This window comes from Marmota flaviventris, chromosome 12 (assembly GCF_047511675.1).
Source record: "Marmota flaviventris isolate mMarFla1 chromosome 12, mMarFla1.hap1, whole genome shotgun sequence".
Taxonomy (NCBI): Eukaryota; Metazoa; Chordata; class Mammalia; order Rodentia; family Sciuridae; genus Marmota; species Marmota flaviventris.
Window position 1 is genome coordinate 108,298,045 of NC_092509.1, and position 18,266 is coordinate 108,316,310.

At 57.5% G+C, this 18,266-nt stretch overlaps 1 protein-coding gene and 1 long non-coding RNA gene across 6 annotated transcripts in view; one reads left to right on the top strand and one right to left on the bottom strand.

Annotated features, from left to right (window-relative positions):
* Positions 1–242: 242 nt before the first annotated feature.
* Positions 243–18,266, top strand: part of Rxrg (retinoid X receptor gamma) — a 39,018-nt gene continuing 20,994 nt past the window's right edge. Inside the window, exons 1-2 of one of the 4 annotated variants that reach the window (XM_071600367.1) lie at positions 243–377; positions 14,435–14,682. In XM_071600367.1, coding sequence (XP_071456468.1) covers positions 329–377; positions 14,435–14,682 — 297 coding nt within the window. In that variant the 5' untranslated portion in view covers positions 243–328. Of the gene's footprint in view, positions 378–14,434; positions 14,683–15,510; positions 15,755–16,740; positions 16,991–17,209; positions 17,486–18,266 lie in introns of those variants that run through there. The other 3 variants (XM_071600371.1, XM_071600369.1, XM_071600370.1) reach the window with 3 other exon arrangements.
* On the bottom strand, positions 11,428–17,128 carry LOC139701432 (uncharacterized). 2 transcript variants are annotated; one of them, XR_011704025.1, is made up of 4 exons: positions 16,847–17,128; positions 16,262–16,429; positions 12,977–13,878; positions 11,428–12,872 (listed from the first exon to the last, which is right to left on the bottom strand). It is a non-coding gene; the product is annotated as an uncharacterized lncRNA (long non-coding RNA). The 2 variants fall into 2 exon arrangements; XR_011704026.1 differs by having other exon boundaries at positions 12,977–13,691; positions 16,847–17,127.

Consider the following 18,266-nt stretch of genomic DNA (forward strand, 5'->3'; position numbering starts at 1 on the left):
GGGGACCTCTGGGGACGGCTGGGAGCTGAGTCGCAGCACAACCCGCCCGAGTTAATCAAACTAGCAACAGGGTCTCGGCGGCAGGCGCAGGAGCGCGCGGCTTTACGCGCGATTACTGACAGGCACCAGCTGCCGCCGCTCGGCGCACCATGTGGACCTGCGCTCCGGGGGCAGATGCCTGACTAATCCCGCGGGCTGGCCCAGCCCTGCTCCGGCGGCTCGCAGGCGATGGCCACTCGCGCGAGCCCAAGTTGAAGCCGCGGGCTGTGCGGAGCCCGAGGGGCGTGATCCTCCGTGGGCGCAGGCGGAGGATGAACTGAGGATCAACATGTATGGGAATTACCCTCACTTCATGAAGTTTCCTGCAGGCTTTGGAGGTGAGTCGGCCGGCCTCGGCGGCGGGACCTGTCCGGGGGGGCAGGGAGGACGGAAGGGCCGGTGCTGGGCAGAAGGAGGGCGCCTGTGTTTACCCGGAGCCGTGCAGCCTGTGCCCGAGTGCGCGGCCGGATGCGGAGCGAGGGTCCGCCGCCGAGGAGACGTTAGCCTGCAGCCTGAGGGCTGGGGGCAGCCCAAGGACAGCGTCTAGCGGGGACGCTCTGAGACAAAGATCGAGAAGAGCATTGTCATACCCCACATGTTTGTGTGGGGACGGCGGTGGAGGAGCGAGGGTCGCGGCTCGCTCAAACCCCTCATCTAATCTGGAGCCGGGAAGGTGGGAGTGGGAGGGCTTGGCCCCTGTCGCCGGTTGTTCCAGTTGAAAGGGGCTTTCACTATAATTGGATTTTCAAAAAGAAAACAGCCCTTTAACTTGCCACTCTTCTCCCTTTGACTTGCTAATGGCTCCTCTCTTCCCCCTGCGGCTGCCCACCCCCATTCCTTAGGGAGGTTGCGGCTGCCACTCTGGGGGGTCAGCTCTGGGGAGGGGGTCTGAGCTCTCACAGGAGACAACAGGCCAGCTGAAGACTCCAGTGGCCACACCAGGCGGGGCAGCCAGGGCACTCTTGCAGAAGCTTCCGGAGACTGGGTGCACAGTCTTCCTCCAGGCCCAGGCACACCCCTGCGAAGGGTCTCTCATTCAGGGACAGCCTCCCAGTTCCTGCAAAGGGAGCCAACAGCTGACCAGCTGGCCTCTGGTGTCACAGCGGCAGGCGGTGGCACGTAGCTGGCATTTGGGAGCCAAGGGGGAGCTTTCCCCTTATGGATCTGGGCGCCAGGACAGATATTTTTGTAAGGTCTTGAGAACTGAAAAGTTCCTGCCCCCTGCCCTCCTCTGGACAGCCGGCCGGTTCACCAGCAGGGGATAAGGGGATAAGGTCTGCCCGCGTTGCTGGGCCCGCGTTGCTGGGTGGACCCAGCCCACTTTGTAGGGTGGACGTGGCTCCTGACCTGGGGTAGTAGGCTGGGGCGTTGCTCAGTCCTTCAGGCAAGCATGGAGTCCGGCCCTGGAAGGGCCGATCGAGGAGGCCTGTCTGCCTCCCAGGCTGGGGCAGCTCTGAAAGTGAGCAGCATGGCATGCGCCCGCCCCGTGGGAGGCAGCCTCCTCTTATCCCTGCCAGTCCGAGACCTGGGAGCGTGGAGGCCAGTTCTGCGTCCTGGACACTTGGTCTCAGTTTTTCGCTGGACTCTTCCTAACTCCCTCTTCGCCCCATCCAGAGCTCAGGCTTTCTTCCCCTGGGCTTCTCTGAGTCTGACTGTTGGAGGAGCAGACTTATCCTCAGGCAGATTCTTGAGCCCGCCAAGGCCGTTTGATCCTGCAAGGCAGTGGAGGTGAGAAAAAGGGTCAAGTAGATAGGTGTAGGAGAGGAAGCCCACTCTAAAGCCCTGGGGCTGCTGGGGACCTGAAACCTTAGCCTCCAAGGGCTGCAGAGTGCCCTGTCCTTTTGTCCTTTAGATGTGTAATCCCAGACTTGTGGGGGGACCAGTCTGGGACCACAGAGGGTTGAGTTGCAGAAAAGCCTCTCACAAACTTATGATGCTATTGCTTTAAATTGATGTAGTAAAGGGAAAGAGAGAGAGAGAGAGAAGAAGAAGAAGGAGGAGGAGGAGGAGGAGGAGGAGGAGGAGGAGGAGGAGGGAAGGGAGGGAGGGAGGGAGGGAGAGAGAGAGACAGAGAGAGAGAGAGAGAGCGCGCTGAGTCTGGTTCCCAGCTTTTCACTTACTTAGCTGTGTGACCTTAGGCAAGCTCCGGACCTTTCTGGGCCTTACTGACTTCATCTCTAAAATGGGATTCATCATCGCAGGCTTGGTTTTGGGGGAGTGTGAGGGGAGCTGGCCCTGGGGGAGGGCTGCTGCAGAGCCGTCCATACATTGGTGTCAGGTTTCCATTCCTTCCGTCCCACTCACATACAAACAAGCAAATAAATGTAAAGGCAGACATCACTGTAGAATAATGAAACAGGGATCTGGAAAAATACAATTAAATCCTCATCTTTTGACCCACATATTTTGTGGCTCAGATTCTCATAGTTGTGGGGCTCCAGTGTTTGCTGCAATGAGGTTTCGGAGAGCAGACCCAAGGTGCAGCCTCAAGAAGCAGTTTTGTCCCTGGGGTGGGAGGGAAAGGCCTTGCGGGCTGTTTGAGGGCTCCTTGGAGGCAGTCCTCCCTGACCCCCAGGGGGAGGATAGTCATCTTGTTTGGGTCTGTTGATATTTTCCATTTTGTTTGCATGCGCCAGTCAAGAGGAGGCTAAACACAGACCCGAAGGTCTCCACCCCAAGTCAGGGAGGCCTGAGGCCTGGCAGAGCTGAGGAGAGGGACAAGGCCTGTGGCAGGCCCGGGGTGCTGAGGACAAGGGCGGAGGTCACCCACAGCCTCTCACCATCCTTGCCCCGATGCTGCAAGCTGTGCTGTGCTCCTGATGACTTGGTGGACAGCTCCTGCCCGGGCCACACACGCAAGGGGAGCCACAGAGGAACCCCGTGAGAATCCCCGGGGAAGCAAAGTCACCCGTGGAGGTAACTGGGCTGTGCTTACCAGGTGCCCCAGAATTACCCACCAACCACCAAGAGACTGGTCAAGGTGGCCCGAGGCTCGTGGGTGCTGGGCCCCAGTGGCCCACACAGGTGCCCACATTCCCCACTCAGCACCTGCCTGCTGGTGGGGAGCCTCTCTCCTCTGCGGCTACACCCGGGCTGCTTGGTAAGAGGCCTGCTCTCCTGGGGCGAGGAAGTGCCTGTAGCCCCTAACCCTAACCCTAACCCTAATCGGTGCCCCGAGCTTCAGGGCAGAAGGCGGTCAGCCGAGGGGCCGGCCTTGCTTCCTTGACCAGCATCCTGAAACACAAACACTGGCCCCAGACACAAGCACTCAGCCAGCGTCTCCACATCAATCCTCAGCACAACCCCAGGAGCAGGCAGGATCACTGTCCTTCCTGTGGTCCTGTTCAGAGGAGGATGGCAGGGCAGCGAGAGGCACAGAACTTCAGCCAGGCCTCCGAGTAGAAATGGCACGGCCCAGGATGGGGACCAGGCAGGCTGGGGGCTGTGCTCTGCTGAGCCACCTCTCAGTGCTTCTGTGGGTGACATGCTTGCTCTGCAAAGCTGGGTCAGTGGGGTGCCCCTGGGGGGTCTGGAGCTCCCATCCAACCACAGGATCCGTCCTCAGCGCTGCACACACAGTGGCCTGGCACAGAGACGAAGCAGAGGAGCAAGGAGCTACCAAGGAGCAACAGTGACCTCGCAGAATTCCACTGATGTGCATGATTCCCTGCTGACCCTCTTCCACCTGGGGACAGCTGCAGCGGAGGGTCGGACGGCAGTGCCGGCTCACACGCGTGTGCGCAGGCCTGCGTTGCTACAGCACACCTTTCCCTCCGCAGATGTGTGGGTGGCGAATTGGAACATACCTTGGGCGTAAGGGTTTATGTAGGAAGGAGTGACTGTTTATGAGATTTAGGAAGGAGCATATTTAGTATGAACTATTTTCTGAAACATTTACGATCTTACAAGAGAGGAGAGCTGAGGAGCAACTGAAAGGAGAATCGTGCCGCGGAGGAGTCCAGGTGGCCTGCCTTCTCCTTCCCTCCGCTGTGGCCTCTGGATCTGTGAACTTTGCCACCAGCCCTGGTGTCTGGCTGGCGAGGAAGATGGCGTTTGCTCTTGTTTTAGGAAACCAGAGGACACAGAGGCCCAGGGAATGGAAGTCTGTTTTCCCAAACGCCTGGGTTTAGGTGGCTCTCACGGGCCAACTCAGTTTGGGCTCAGTGATCCTCACAAAAGAGTGAAAAACTGCGGTTAACATTTATTGGGCACCTACTGTTTGCCAAGCACTCCAGGGATTGGTGCTCATCTCATTTAACATGCACATGGGAGGTCAGACTCTGTCACCACCATCCCCATGCACCGACGAGGACCCCATGCACCGATGAGGATGAGGACGTATGGCAGGGAGGCTGAGCCTCTGCCCAGGAGACCTCACTGGTGAGGAAGAGCCGCTCCAGCCCGGGCAGCCTCAGCCAGGCCTATGGGGCAGAGCCCCAGACCCACCTCGGGGGCTCCGCGTCCCTGCACTCCTCACGCCCGTGGTCCCTTTGTCTTTGGAACACAGGTAATTGCTGAAAAGGGACAGACACTGGCGAGCGCTGGGCCCTCCACAAGGCTGGGCGCTTTCCCAGTTGGACGGCGCCTTGTGTTAACAGGCAGAACCCTGTTCCCGCCCTGCCCCGTGCTCAGTCTCCTAGGAAGGCAGGCGGACCTCTCAGGCTGTGCCCCAGGAGGAGAGCTGCCCCGGGGCCGAGGAGCAGGCTTCCTGACTGCCCTCCTTGGCAGTGATCCCAGCCCTTCCGCTCTGACCCGTGCGGCCCGCTCCCTGTTGGGAGCTGAAGTCGCAGAGCTGGTCAGGGCCTGTGGTCTTCTGGTCTGACCCATCGGTTACAGGTAACGACACTTGGGAAGGCAGATGGGCTCACCCAGGACTTGTGGCTGTTCTCGGTCCTCAAACTGGATTCTCCTGGTCCTCTTGGGGCCACCTGAGATGACAGGAAGAGGAGCAGGGGCTGAGCCACAGACAGTCCTCCCAGTGCCCCCCACGGGCAGAGGGATGGCCTTCTACGGCACGGGGACTAAACTTTTAAAAGCCTGGGCGATGGTGAACATGTAATAAAGCTTGCTCTCTTTCTGTGAAAATGTGGTGGCTGGTATTAAATTCAGCCAGAGTTCTGCCTGTCGGCTTTGTCTAGAGGGGGCTGCCCCTTCTCAGTGTGCCGCCAGTGCCCTGCAATGCTGGCAAAGTGGAGGGAATGGTGCTCTACGGGGGGCCCGTCTCAGAAAACCCCACTTTAGCAAATTCGGCCTGGACAATGCTCAGGGGCCTTTACCAGGAACCTCCAACCTGTGATTCTCAGGAGACTGGGGCCCCAGGCCAGGGACCTGGCAAGTCCGGACCAGGCCTCTCCCCCTCTGCCATCTAGGGACCTGGAGATCCTTGCTCCCTCTTGTCCACCACTGTGGGTGGGTGCTGTGGGCAGGGGGAGGTCTAGGTTAAAGGTCATGCTAAGATCCTGACGAGATCTCGTATTTGGTATCCGGATGTCAAGGACGGAGAAGTCCGTGATCTTCAATTCAAAAGGCTCCTATGAGAAGTCGGATGGGGGTGGGGACTGCCTAACAGACATCTGGGGTGTTTTCTCCCAGGCTGGTGGCCTGGGGTCCTTCTGTGCCTCGGCACCTCCCTTGTCCCCTGTTCACTTTGCCTGTCACCAGTGTCATGTGGAAGCCCCCTCCTGGAGGGCGTGGCGCACAGAGCTGCTGTGCTTGGTCAGCCCCAGCAAGGTGGGAACCCAGGAGAAGGTCGGGAGAAGGCCCGCGGGGACCCCTGCCAGCCGCTCACCGGCATGGCGTGCCAGGCTGTGCGGCATGACTTGACTGGCGAGTCCTTGCCCTGCAGGAGTGCAGAGATGGGCTGCCATCAGAAGCCCCCAAACATCTGGAAATTAATGACTTGTGACATTTTTTCTCGGGGTGGGTGTGAGTAGATCCAGAGAAGTTCGGTCTTGAGGATCTAGAACAGACAACGCTGTGTACATCACCCAAAGGGAATGTCGCCGCAGGAGGTGGCTCATGGCGCTGCAGGGCGGTGTGGTGTTCAAGGACTCCAGCACTGAGAGCCTCCTGGGCACGTCTCGGTGGCCCAGTGGGCACAGGGGATGCCAGCACGTGAAACGGGTGCAGAGGGACAGGCGGTTCCTCTGAAGGGGACCCCCAGGCGCCTCTCGTTTGTTAGCAACGGCATCCCGTTCATCTGCACCAGCCAGCCTTGTGACCTGGTCCTGGGTGGGAAAGGGGCGCACAGGCCAAGGCAGGCACTGCCAGAGGCTCAACTTGGGTCCTGGGTCGCAGTAATTCAGGGCAAGCCCTGGGGTCCTGCTGAACCTGCTTCCTGTCTGTCTGAAGGGGCTGAGTCCTGGTCTGCGGATCACTCCCAGGCAGACTGAGGTCTGTGTGCAGCTGCAGCCTCCAGGGAGGGACTGCTTGTCTGTCATGCTGAACTTGGGGCCAGGCACAAAATCAGCATCCAAAAAATAGTTTGATTAAATCAGTACCAGTAATTGCCATGGAAATAATAGCACATATTTATAGAGTTCTGTGAGTGTCAGGCATGACATAGTGGCTAGTGTGTACTCAGACCCACGAGCTGAAAGAGCTAGTGATTTTTGTGCTGTGCTGTGTGGCCCTGAGCAAATCTCTCAACCTCCCTGAGATGATTGCCTCTTCTATGAAATGAGATGGTCCTTTAAGTCCTAAAAGTCCGATTTCTAAACAAAAACAATATGGGCTTATTAATTTATAGCATAATTAATTTGGAATTGTGATTAAATGGGTCATGGTATGAACTAATTTGTATTTGCTCATTCACAAAAAATAATAAGGAGAAAAGGTTGTTAAGCAGCTGAGATGATCGGAGAGGTGTTGAGCCCATTTAAAGTGCATCTGTTTTCAACAATTTAGAAAGCATAGTAGGAGCGTCATTAGCATATTAACGGGGTGTTAATTACAAAAGAGTCTTTTAAAGCAGGTTTTATAAAATCCCCACTTAGTAACCATTAGCTTGTGGTACTTGAAACACAAACTATTCACGTGTGTTACTTAGAAGTAATAAAATTCTAATTTAAAAGTAATCTGCCAACTTGTCACGAATTTAGACTGATTTTTCTCTCAATTGATCCAAATGAGTGAGGTTTTGCTATAATTATATATAATGCTAGTAATAATGAGGCCGATTATCAATCTTTCCCTGCTTTTCACTACCTCGTCATTACAGATTTTAGGGGAGGGGCAGGGAGTAGGAGAGGGGAGGAGGGGGGCAGGGGGTGGGGAGGGGGAGAAGAACAAATGCCCCCTCCCCCCCCAGCACCGGCGATGCACCCCTTAAGCTGTCCTGGGGCTGCGTGGGTCCAGGCAGAACCGTCCTGTCCACCACAAGGGCCCAGGCAGAACCGTCCTGTGTGCCACAAGGGCCCACTGGCAGCTGGCTCAGCTGGTCCTGAGGGCCTGGGCACAGGGCATCAGCCCAGAGCTGATGCCCGCAAAGACTCCGGGGAGGGGCCGGGCCTCCTCACTCTCCACCTCGTTCCTTTATTTTCCACATTGAGAAAGCCAGGAAGGGCCCTGGCCTCAGAGAAGGCCCCTCCTAAACTGGAGACTGATGGCTCCAGTCTGTTTTCCACCTCTGTTCAGATGCAGAGCTTCGCATCTCCAGAACAGGTCTCAGCACCTCCCCGTCCAGTCTCAGGATGGCCGTGCAGCCAAACCCTCACGGGAAAGTGCTTTGAAAACGCTGATAGCAATTCAGGTACAAGAAATGCCAATCGACAACCCCAGCCTCTGGCTCTTTTATAGAGGGGTGGGGGGTTGGCCTGGGCTGGGGCCCTGCTGAAGGGAGCCAGGGCAGGCTCTGCATTGTGATGGGCTAGTGCCAGGATGGGCCGTTCCGGCCAGAAAGGCTCAGGGCTGGATCCTCAGGCCAAGAGTCGGGCTGGCGAGGGCAGGAAGGGCTGTGGGGTCACTGCGGGAGGTCAGAGTCACAGCGCCATACGTGCTGCGTTTCCTGGACTCAAAAGACACGTGCCCCGGTTACTAGCCGCATTCCTTTTGGATTTTGCCTGTGTACAGTGAGGGCAACAGGAGCAGCCAAGTCCAGCCATGTGGCAAGAAGCGGGTTAATGTGTGTGGTCGGGGCCTCGGGGCTGCTGCCAGTTGCTCAGTAACACTAGCTAGGCTGTTGTTGCTGCTACTCAGCGGAGGAGATGACATAAAAGTGTCAATTAAAGTCCTTCATGGGGTGGGTGGACCTGCTGACGAGGCTTGCTCAGCAGTCTGTATGTTAAAAGCCAAGGAGAGAAAGGACACGTGAGTTTCCTTAGACAAAGAACAAGCCAGGTGTCTGGGTATTCTGTGATTGTCAAGTATGTGCCACATCTCTCCCCTGGAGGCAGGGAGGCAGGCTTCGGCGTGGCCTGTCCCATCGCAGAGAGATGGGTGGGCTGGGGCCCCTCGATGCCCGCCGACTTAAGTGGAAAGTCCCGCTCTGAGGAGGACCTGACCCTTCCCCATCCATGGGCTCAGAGTTCCCATTCCCTCCTGAAGAGGCTGCCAACCAGAGAGCACACCCTGCACCCTGGCACAGCAGCCCAGGGTGGACGGCCGCGCCATTCGCTCCCTTGTCGGCCAGTCAGAGGGACTCAGGCTTGACATTTCCCTCCCATTGGCTGGGAGGAGGTTGCTAAGCAACTCCCTCACCTTGGTGGGAATCGGTACTTCTCCTGCCGGCTTCTCTTTCTCAGCAAGTCTCTCTCTCCTCTCCTGTTCTCTTGCTCGCCTGCTTGAGTGAACACACACACACACACACACACACACACACACTCTTCACTTGTTTAGAGATTTCCCAGGGCTTTTGTTCTGGTAAACATCAGCAATGTTGATTTCTTATGTGGAGGAGATGTTGATCAGCTCTACATCTAGTTACACACAGTAATCAGCAAACACCATACTGTTCATTAACTTAGTCACCAACTATTCCTTTTTGGTATTCACCGTGTTCCAGACACAGTACTAGGTGCTGTGATGATTGCCATCAGCAAAGGGAGGGAATTCAGAATGGGCATCGTGTGTCAGGGTGAATTATGGGGAGACCCGGGGCTCCCTCGGAGTGGTTGGGCTGGCTGTAATGGGGGGCTCTCTGGGCTCAGAGCAGTGGTATTTCTGAACCATTCAGAAAATTCCACATTGTGAACAACTGGTGTGTCTGGAGCAGGGCTTGGCGATGACACCTTAGCTGAGACCCACTCCTCACCTGCATGAGGCCACTCTTCACACACACCCTCGTCTGCCACGGCCCCACACCACACTTGTCCTGACCTCACCACACTTACAGGGGTAGTGACAGGGTCCCCATTGCTGGGCTGCTGGCTCGGGGGCCTTGTGAGCTTCTGAGCCACATGAATGACTTGATGTGGCACCGAGGCGCCTCAGCTCACAGAGGTCCCATCTGGAGAGTGGTGAACCTGGGGTCCACCTGGGGCCCACCTGGGGTCCACCTGGGGCTTCTGGCCTCAGCATCACCTGCTTCTCCACAGCTCACCCCCGGAGCCTCGGGGCCACAGTGCACACAGGGACTCGAGATTCTTGTAGCGTCAGGTGCTCTGCAGATCCCTACCCAGGCTTGGCTCCTGGGGACAGGCAGCATCTCAAACTGAAGCTGCCACGTAGCTTGAGCCTCAGTGCGGTCCGGCGGATGACGGCAGGTCCTCACAAGACGGTTAGACTCAGACGGTCCTGACCTCCACCTCTGGCACCTCCTTTGTTCACCCAGCGTCAGGGAGCCGTGTTCACCCAGTGCTCAGGAAGTGTGAGAGCCGGAGGGAAGTGTGCAGGTCGCCAAGTGCCAGCTTCCTCCTGGGGAGATGAGGCTCAGGACTGCAGAACACGTCTCTCGACCTGCTGCCAGGAGAGAGGAGCCCCCTGAGAAACCCCATCAGTAGGTCATTTTATGAAGCCATTGCTGGGGAAAGAGAATGCAATCTACAGACACAGTCTCCAGGCCTCTGGGCACCTGGCCGAGGGCAGGGTCCTCACACACAGGGGACTGGGCTGGGGCTGTCTCGGTCGATCCTATGGCTGTGACAAAACACCTCAGACCTGGACACTTAGGCGTAACAGAAATGTGTTGCCCAGAGTTCTGGAGGCTGGAGGGGCCACAGCAGATTGGGGCCAGAGAGGACTCTGTCTTTGCTTCCAAGAGGGAGCCTCTCACCCAGTCCTGAACCCTCACATGAGGGAAGGAGTGAAGCCAGCCGGGAACAGCCCCGTGTGGTTGTAAGAGGAAGGGGTGGAAGGGCCAGGCAGCTCCCTGGCTCCCTCAGAGGGCCCTGGTGGGTGGAGCCTGGAGGCTGGCTCACCGCCCACAGGCACCTCTCACTCTGCCCTCCTGAGGGTTAAGTCCCAGAATGAGTTTGGAGGGACACGCGATCAAGCCGTGGCAGAGACCGAGAGTGGACGGGCACCAGAGAGAAGCTGGACTTCAGATTCGGACTTGGCCTGGCCTGGGCTGAGGGACAGAGAGAAACCACTCTGGATCAATTTGCTGGAAATGCCACTTATTCTTAAAAAGGAGCCACCACTGCAGCTCGGATGCTGCCGCGGGAGCCGGTTGATAGTTTTGTGCTCATTTATAGCTTAAGCAAAAGGCCCGGTGAAGAAAGAGAACAGACCAGGCACCATAGACAAGTGTGTGGCGGACCCGTGGTACCTTCGGGGCTGGAGACTGTGAGCTGCGTCTGCGAGAAGGAGTAACTTCCCGTCCAGAACACTCCAGTTAGAAAAGCCATTGTTCTCCATCTTTTCTAAACGCAAAGCTATTTATTTCTAACTTCTTGGAGAAGCAAAGTACCAAAGGCCATTTACGTGAGATGTATGTATCCATTTTATTTTTAAAAAATATGTCATAAAATAGCCCACCTCTTCTCAGTCATTGACTTGGCAGAAATTAGCCACATTTTTTAAAAAATATTTTTTAGGTGTCAATGGGCTTTTATTTTATTTATTTATATGCGGTGCTGAGAATTGAACCCAGTACCCCCCACATGCTAGGCAAACGCTCTACCACTGAGCCACCACCAGCCCCAGCCCCATTTGTAAGATCCTTAAAAACCAAACTTAAACTTGCTATTTCATCTTCTCCCAATTTGCTATTCTCACCACTGCACTGACAAGTCAGATTGCCTTAATTTTTATTAATAATAACAATAACAACCATCTACTATAAATTTCAGATCACTTTGATGATACCACCTGATTCTGTTTTGAAGTGTCTTGTGAGTTCTTCGTGGTCCCCGTCTGTGTATTTCTGTGCAGGCCTGGGTTTCTCAGACATCATGAATCTGCAGCCTAATTTCCATGATACTTTATACAGAGTATAAAATATACTTGGACTTTTTCTGAAATCAATTTATTATTTTTTTAAAAGCTTAAATAGCTCTCTTCTTAATTCTGTATCTTATTGGTCCACTGTAGGTGATGGTGGGATTTGTCGTCACACGTTTGCACTCGCTCACAACAGGACAACATGATTGGCCAGGGTCACTCCCCGCACTTCCCTTCTCCCCTCACATCCCTCCCCACTCCCTTCCCCCTCCTGACCCCCTGTGGACTTTCCTCCTTTCCCTTTCTCCTCTCTGCCTTCCACATGTGGGGACACATAAAACTTGGACTTCTGAGTCTGGCTTATTCCCTTAACATGATGGTCTCTAGTTCCACTCACTTTCCTGCAATGACATGATCTCATTCTCCCTTATGGCCGGTAAACTCCATGGTGCGTGTAGACCACATTTCCTTCATCTGTCCATCTGTGGTAGACACCTAGGCTGATTCCGTAACTTGGCTGTTGCCAATCCTGCTGCTGTAAACACGGTATGTACGTTTCACTGTAGGTGGTGATTGATTCTTCAGGGTAGATGCTGAGGATGGTGCTGCTGGGTCATAGGATGGATCCAGGCCTCGCCTTTGAGTCCCTCCACGCTGACTTCCACAGCGGTTGTACTTACAGCCCAGCCACAGTGTAACACTGCCCCTTTTCTCCGCATCCTCTCCAGCATGGTTATCTGGTTCTTCGTGACTGCCCCTGGGCCTGGTTTGAGATGAATCTCGGGTAGTTTTGATTTGCATTTCCCTAATTGCTAATGACGTTGACACTTTTTCATCTGTTTATTGGCCACTTATGCTCTTTGGGGGAAGTGTCAGTTTGGTCACTTACCCATTAAATAGCTACCTTTCGGAAGGCCGGTCACTTGCTACCAACATAAGGACCCTCCCCTCAAACAACCCAGAAACTCTTGGGGTTTTTAAGGCCTGGCTCACCCCCCTGTCAGGGTGGTGCAGGTGCTGCTGCCCACCTTTCTGCGCTAGGCTTGGGGCCAGGCCCTGTGCTTGACCCTGGGGGCCGGAAGTGAAGGCCCAGCTCCTGGTAGCCAGTTAGAGCCGAGGACAAGAAGGGGCCCTGGGTGGGGCCTGGAAAGTGCCTCTTCCGATGACCTGCCCTGGGGGAGTGTCCAGTCAGGGCTGGCTCCCAGTCACCTGTCCCTGTCCCCGAAGCCCACTCAGGTCTGGTGAGCCTCTTCCACGTCAGCCTCCCAGGCCTCAGAAGAGCCCAGAAGGCTCTGTGCAAACCGGGCGTCTGCAAGGCTCCTGGCTTGAGGTTTTGGAAGCGCCCTCTTCTCTCTCCTTCAGGTGAACTTTGGGCTTCAGATCCCTCAATGACTGAGTCATCTGCAGCTCTGTGATGCAGATGGCTGTCCACTCATCCTGTTGTCCTTGACAGCAGACAGGAGAGCGCGTGGGCTCTGCCTTCAGAACCCCGGCAGGGCAGGGCGGGCACTGTTCTAAGGGTGGGAAAGACAGGAAGATTAACAAACACGGAAATAGAATCAGGGCTGAGACACCAGTAAGCGTGGACTGCAGTTAGAAAACAGAAGGGGCGTCAGACCTGAGCAAGAGACGCCAGGAAGGCTTCTTGGAGGAGGTGACACTGAAGTTGACCTTGAAGGATGAGCAAGAGCTTTCTAGATGATGGCGCTCAGGCCAGGTGTCCTGAACCTGGGGGCGGCTGGGGGTGAGAAGGAGCTGAAGTTTTCTTAGTGGCTGCCCAGCTGCCCAGATGGACTGGAGCTGCACAGGCTGCATTTCCGGGATGTGAGTGTGACCTTTGTGCCATAGAGAGCCGTTCATTTGGGATGCTCCCTGCTCTCCCCGACTCTGAAGGCAGCAAGTCCCTCTGTGTGTCCCCCTCCTCACCTGGCCCTTAGCTTAGGACAGTGCCTACAGCCGGTGGGCACACTCCAGGGCTTGTTCAGTGAACACAAGCCTCATGGTCAGTGCGGCCTCTGCGTGGCATGGAGTTTGATGGGCAGTGAGCACTCGGATGTGGGCAGCTTCTGCAGAAGCCGCCGCCAGGCACTTACCCTCCACCCGTCCTCTTGCTTCCCCCCTGGGGACAGCTGCGGCTGAGCTGAGGGCAGTCCTCACTCTGCATGTGGGTGCAGCTCTGCGTGCCTGATCCCCAGGGGCCAGAGCAGGGAGGGCTGCCCCTGTGTGTCCTAGCCTCTGCCAACGCGGAGCCCAAGCAGCTCCCTCCTGGAGAGAACGGACACGCGGGACTCTCCAGACCCTCTTCTTCTCCTTCCTCTCGAGTTGGCCACTGTCTGCAGGAGGGCAGGAGCTCAGCTGGATGGGGGAAGCGTGCTGGACACCACTGGCCAATGCTGCTGTCCTGCACACCCCCAGACCCACAGGCACTGGGCCTCCGTGGCCATGAAGCCAGGACCAGCCTCTCCAAGTTCTCCTCCCGAGGGCCAGTGACCCTTGCTGTAGAGCTGGGCAGGACAAAATCTGTGGGCAAAAAGCTCCAAAAGACAAGGGCCGGGAGGTGCACGGTGCACGGTGCAGACTCTGTGGCTCCCTGGGTCCTGTGGCCTGGACTCCTGTGGGCAGGGCCGCGTCCACACACAAGTGCATTGCCTCACACTGCCCAGTCTCCGGAGCTCCGTGGGGAAGGCTGGAGCAGCCTGCGCATCTGCCCTCCCCACCCCCACCCCCACCCCCACTTGGGGCTTTGGCATTGACCCCCTTATTCTTGGACCACCCCGTCACCCAGGCCTGGGCTTGTGGGCCACCCCCTGTGGCATTGCTGTCTGTCCATCATCTAGAGTGGACTCCAGGCAGGGCCCCAAACGCTGGGACATCATGAGGGCCCCATCCCAGGGCAGGCCGGCTCCCTGCGATCCTGGGCTTGTCTCCATTGCTGGCTCAGTGCAGGTGTGACCCCCGGGTCCACAAATGTGCAGGAGTGGCCAGAGGGGAAGGATACATGGAGCCAGGCGAGGCAGGCTGGCCGGCCCCCGACTGTGTCTGACCCCACCCTGTCCCCTGTGCTCTCTCCTTACAGGCTCCCCTGGCCACGCCGGCTCCACCTCCATGAGCCCGTCAGCAGCCCTGTCCACAGGGAAGCCCATGGACAGCCACCCCAGCTTCACGGACACCCCTGTGAGTGCCCCACGGACGCTGAGTGCGACGGGGACCCCCCTCACTGCTCTGGGCTCCCCGTACCGCGTCATCACGACTGCCATGGGCCCACCCTCGGGGGCGCTGGCGGCCCCTCCAGGAGTCAGGCTGGTGGCCCCACCCAGCTCTCAGGTAGGTACTTTACCTGCAGGAGCGCGCAGCCCCCGAAGGCTCACCCGGGGGCCCAGAGCAGAGCCGCTGCTGGGCACATGCACGCGTGGTGGTGGTGGTCTTCCCTGCAGGCAGCCCCCTGTAGCGTCGGGCCCTGCCTTCCAGCTGAGCAGTCCCGGGAGTGGACGACTCCTCGGGGCCCAGGAGAGGGACACCACCCAGGTAGCTCGGGTGGCTCACCCCTGGCTGTGACGTCCTGCCTCCCAGGCCTGTTTTGTTGTTGGGAACGTGGCCCCCTGTGTTCTCAACCTGGCGATCGATGTGGAGGCGGTGAAGTGCCCACGCTCTGGTTAGAATTCAGAAACCAGCAGGACCTGGTCTCTGCTCCTCCCCCCGAGGCGTTCAGTGGAGAGGGGAGAGGCAGGAGCTGCACATGGACCCCCCCCAGAGCAACACAGGTCATGTTACATCCGTGCCATCTCCAGCTGTGTGCACAACAGCGGGGAGCGAGGCTGGGGGGGGCCTGCGAAGGGCCAGATGCCCTCCCCTCCTGAGCAGCGGCCCTGCCCACTTGCTGTGGCTGCAACAGTGCTGCATAAAACGGCTCCCGAATCAGGAGGCCTGCAAAAGCAACCCTTGGTCTCCCACTCTTCTCAAGCCTGCTGTGCACCAGGAGGGCTCTGCTTCAGACGGCAGGCGTCCTGGGCTCTGTGCAGGCTCGGGTCACCCACAAGGGCAGTGCTCCTGGGCATGCTTCCCAGGGTGACTCACAGAGTGCAAAGGCCAAGCCCAACCCAGGGCGCACAGCGAAGCCTCTGCACACGGCATGTGGCGGATGCCAGCACTGACGGCAGGAGGAGGCTGTCCCTGCTAGTCACGGCACAGGACGGGAAGCCTTAGGAGGAGTGACAAGCTAGGAAGGACAGCCCCTGCGCGCCACACCTACTAGGTGGTCTCTTCCTGGGTAACAGCCAGCATCACTGCTGCCCACTCCCAGCACAGCTCGGGCGGCCGGTCATGGTGGCCAACCTCCCCAGGCCACAGTGCCACCAGATATCTGGTCAAGCCTTGTTCCAGTGTCTCTGGATGACAGGTAGACCAGGCAGAGCAGACTGCCCTTGTGGTGTGGGGGCGGGGGCCCGCAACCCACCAGGTCTGAACAGACCTGAGCAAGAAAGAGCCCTCCTGCCTGACGTCCGCAGCCTGGGGCTGGTCTTGTCCTGCCTCTAGGCTTGAACAGAAACACGGGCTCCTCCCGGGTTGAGCCTGCCGCTCTCAGACCACACGGCATTCCCAGGACCCGAGCTTGCCGACCCTCTCTGCAGATCTTGAGGCGTGGCAGCCTCCAGAGCCACACGGGACAATTCCTTATCCTGGCCCCGAGGAATCTCGTGCAGGGGTGCCACGTCGAAGGCACTATTGTAGATGAAGGAGCAGGGAGGGCTGTGACCTGCCTGACCTGTCGGCCTCTGTGGCAGCGGGGGTGCAAGACTGCTGGGGCATGGGGATGGATGTGGCCGAGCATGTGTTTATGCCACCCCACCCCGTGGCTCGGCAGAGCACAGGTGCCAGCCCTTTGGAATGTGTGGGGCGTGCTCACCTTCCTCCCTGTGCCGATTCCAGGAGGGAGGAACAGACAGACCTGCTGCATTCTGGGGCGGGTGCACCACTGTGCGGGCCTACTGTGTGTAGGTGCTGCTCGTCGCCACCTGGATCTGGGGACACACGCTGAGCACGGTGGCCAGAGTCTTGTCTCACGGCAGTGGTGCTGTGACAGTCACAACAGACAAGACGAGGAATGAGTGCGGTCATTTCCCAGAGCAATCTGCTCTCTGTGGAGCAGCAGAGGGGAAGGCGGCGGCGGCAGGCCCCTGGGGCAGCGGAGGGCAGCCACTTCCCTCCAAGGCTGCCTTGAGCGACCACACTCCACTGACCAGCCCCGACCAGGACACTCGTCTCTACAGCCGGAGCGGCAGGGCTGTCCTGGCCCCAAGTCCGCACAGTGTAGGGATGAGAGGTCAACTGGGAGCGTGGTCCTGGCCAACTGGGCCGTGTGCAGAGGCCAAGTTTGGCCTTGGGAGCTAAATTAAGCTGCCAAGTGCTGGCAGAGCTGTGACCGGACACTCACCAGCCTTCAGGGCTGGGGCTCCGGAACCACCCGGCAGCGGAACTTTGCCCAACTCACCCGACTGCCCGGCCAGAAGGCCTCTGTGTTACCGCGGGTCGTGGACTAGGAGCAATTGGGGCAGAGCTCCTGTGCACCGGGTCATCCTAGCCTAGGACTCGCCGGGGTGGGACTCGTGAAGGAAGCATGCTCCACCTGTGACCGGTAAGCGCGTTTGGGCGTGGAGAGGAGAGCCTGGGCCGGGGCAGCAGGCGGGCCTCCCCGGCCGGCGCTCTGCTGTGTGAGCGGCCGTCTGCTCCCCTTTCCATCTTGAGGAATTAGGGGCAGCTCGGGCGCAGGGGCAGGGACCCAGTGACCTTTTGCCAACCATTCAGCTGGCTCCTGCGGGCTTTCCTGTTCTCTGCTGGCGTTGCACATACTTGCCCTGGTCACCCGGCAGGGACTTCTGTGTCAAAGGGGACGTGGATTTGAGAAAGTGCTGTGCACAGTGCCCTGTGGCAGGCATGTGGTGACAGTGTTGTCCTTCCCATACCTGGCTGTCCAGGTGTAGCATGCTGCCAGAAGGTTCTAGAGAGGTGCATTTCACATGCCTTCGTGGAACCAGGCCCAGGACTGGGCACTGGAGAGGCCCAGGCTATGTGAGGGTCAGTGCCTGCCTGAGAGCATGCTAGTGGACTGAGCGATCTCCAAAGACACCAAGTGGGTAACTGGGAACACACTTATGCCCTTTTAGAGAGAATGGTTTGGGCTGCAGTTTGTGTGTGTGTGTGTGTGTGAGAGAGAGAGAGAGAGAGAGAGAGAGAGAGCGAGCGCACGCCTGGAAAGATCCTACACGTCTTCAGAATCCTCCCTTCTGACCCTGCTGCCTGACCTGGTTCTGTCCTTACTAATTACTGCTTAGGAATTCATCGATAACTGAGTTATTATCCTCTCAAATCTGTTTATATTTTTATAGTAAATACTTAGATTTAAAAATTGCCAATATTAGAACTGGAATAGACCTTAAATTTCATCTAATCTGACGACTTAAAAAAACTTAAGCCACAGTCTTTTCTTCAAGTGAGAGCATATTAGATGACTTTACATGTCAAATGAAATCAGATTCGGTCAAGCAAGGCACAGGAGATGTGAAACCTCAGCCTCCCCACTTACTGCACACACACACACACACACACACACACACACACACACTGTAGATTTGAACAGCCTGGACCCACCCTAGGGATGGGGAAGTGGAGTCTCTGTGAGGTGAAGGACTTGGTCAAGACCACACAGTGAGTCAGGGGCAAGTCCAGACCAGGAGCCGGGTGGAAGGTCCAGGCCTGTCAGTCCTTGTGAAGAGGACCCCGCCTGGACCACAGGACAGCCCATGTGTGGGTTCTGCACGCGGGAACAGCAGCGCCTGCTGCAGCCAGGCCTTTGGAGTACATGGAGCTGCAAACGGCTCAGCAAGGTGGGACCGGCATCCGTGGAGGCTGCC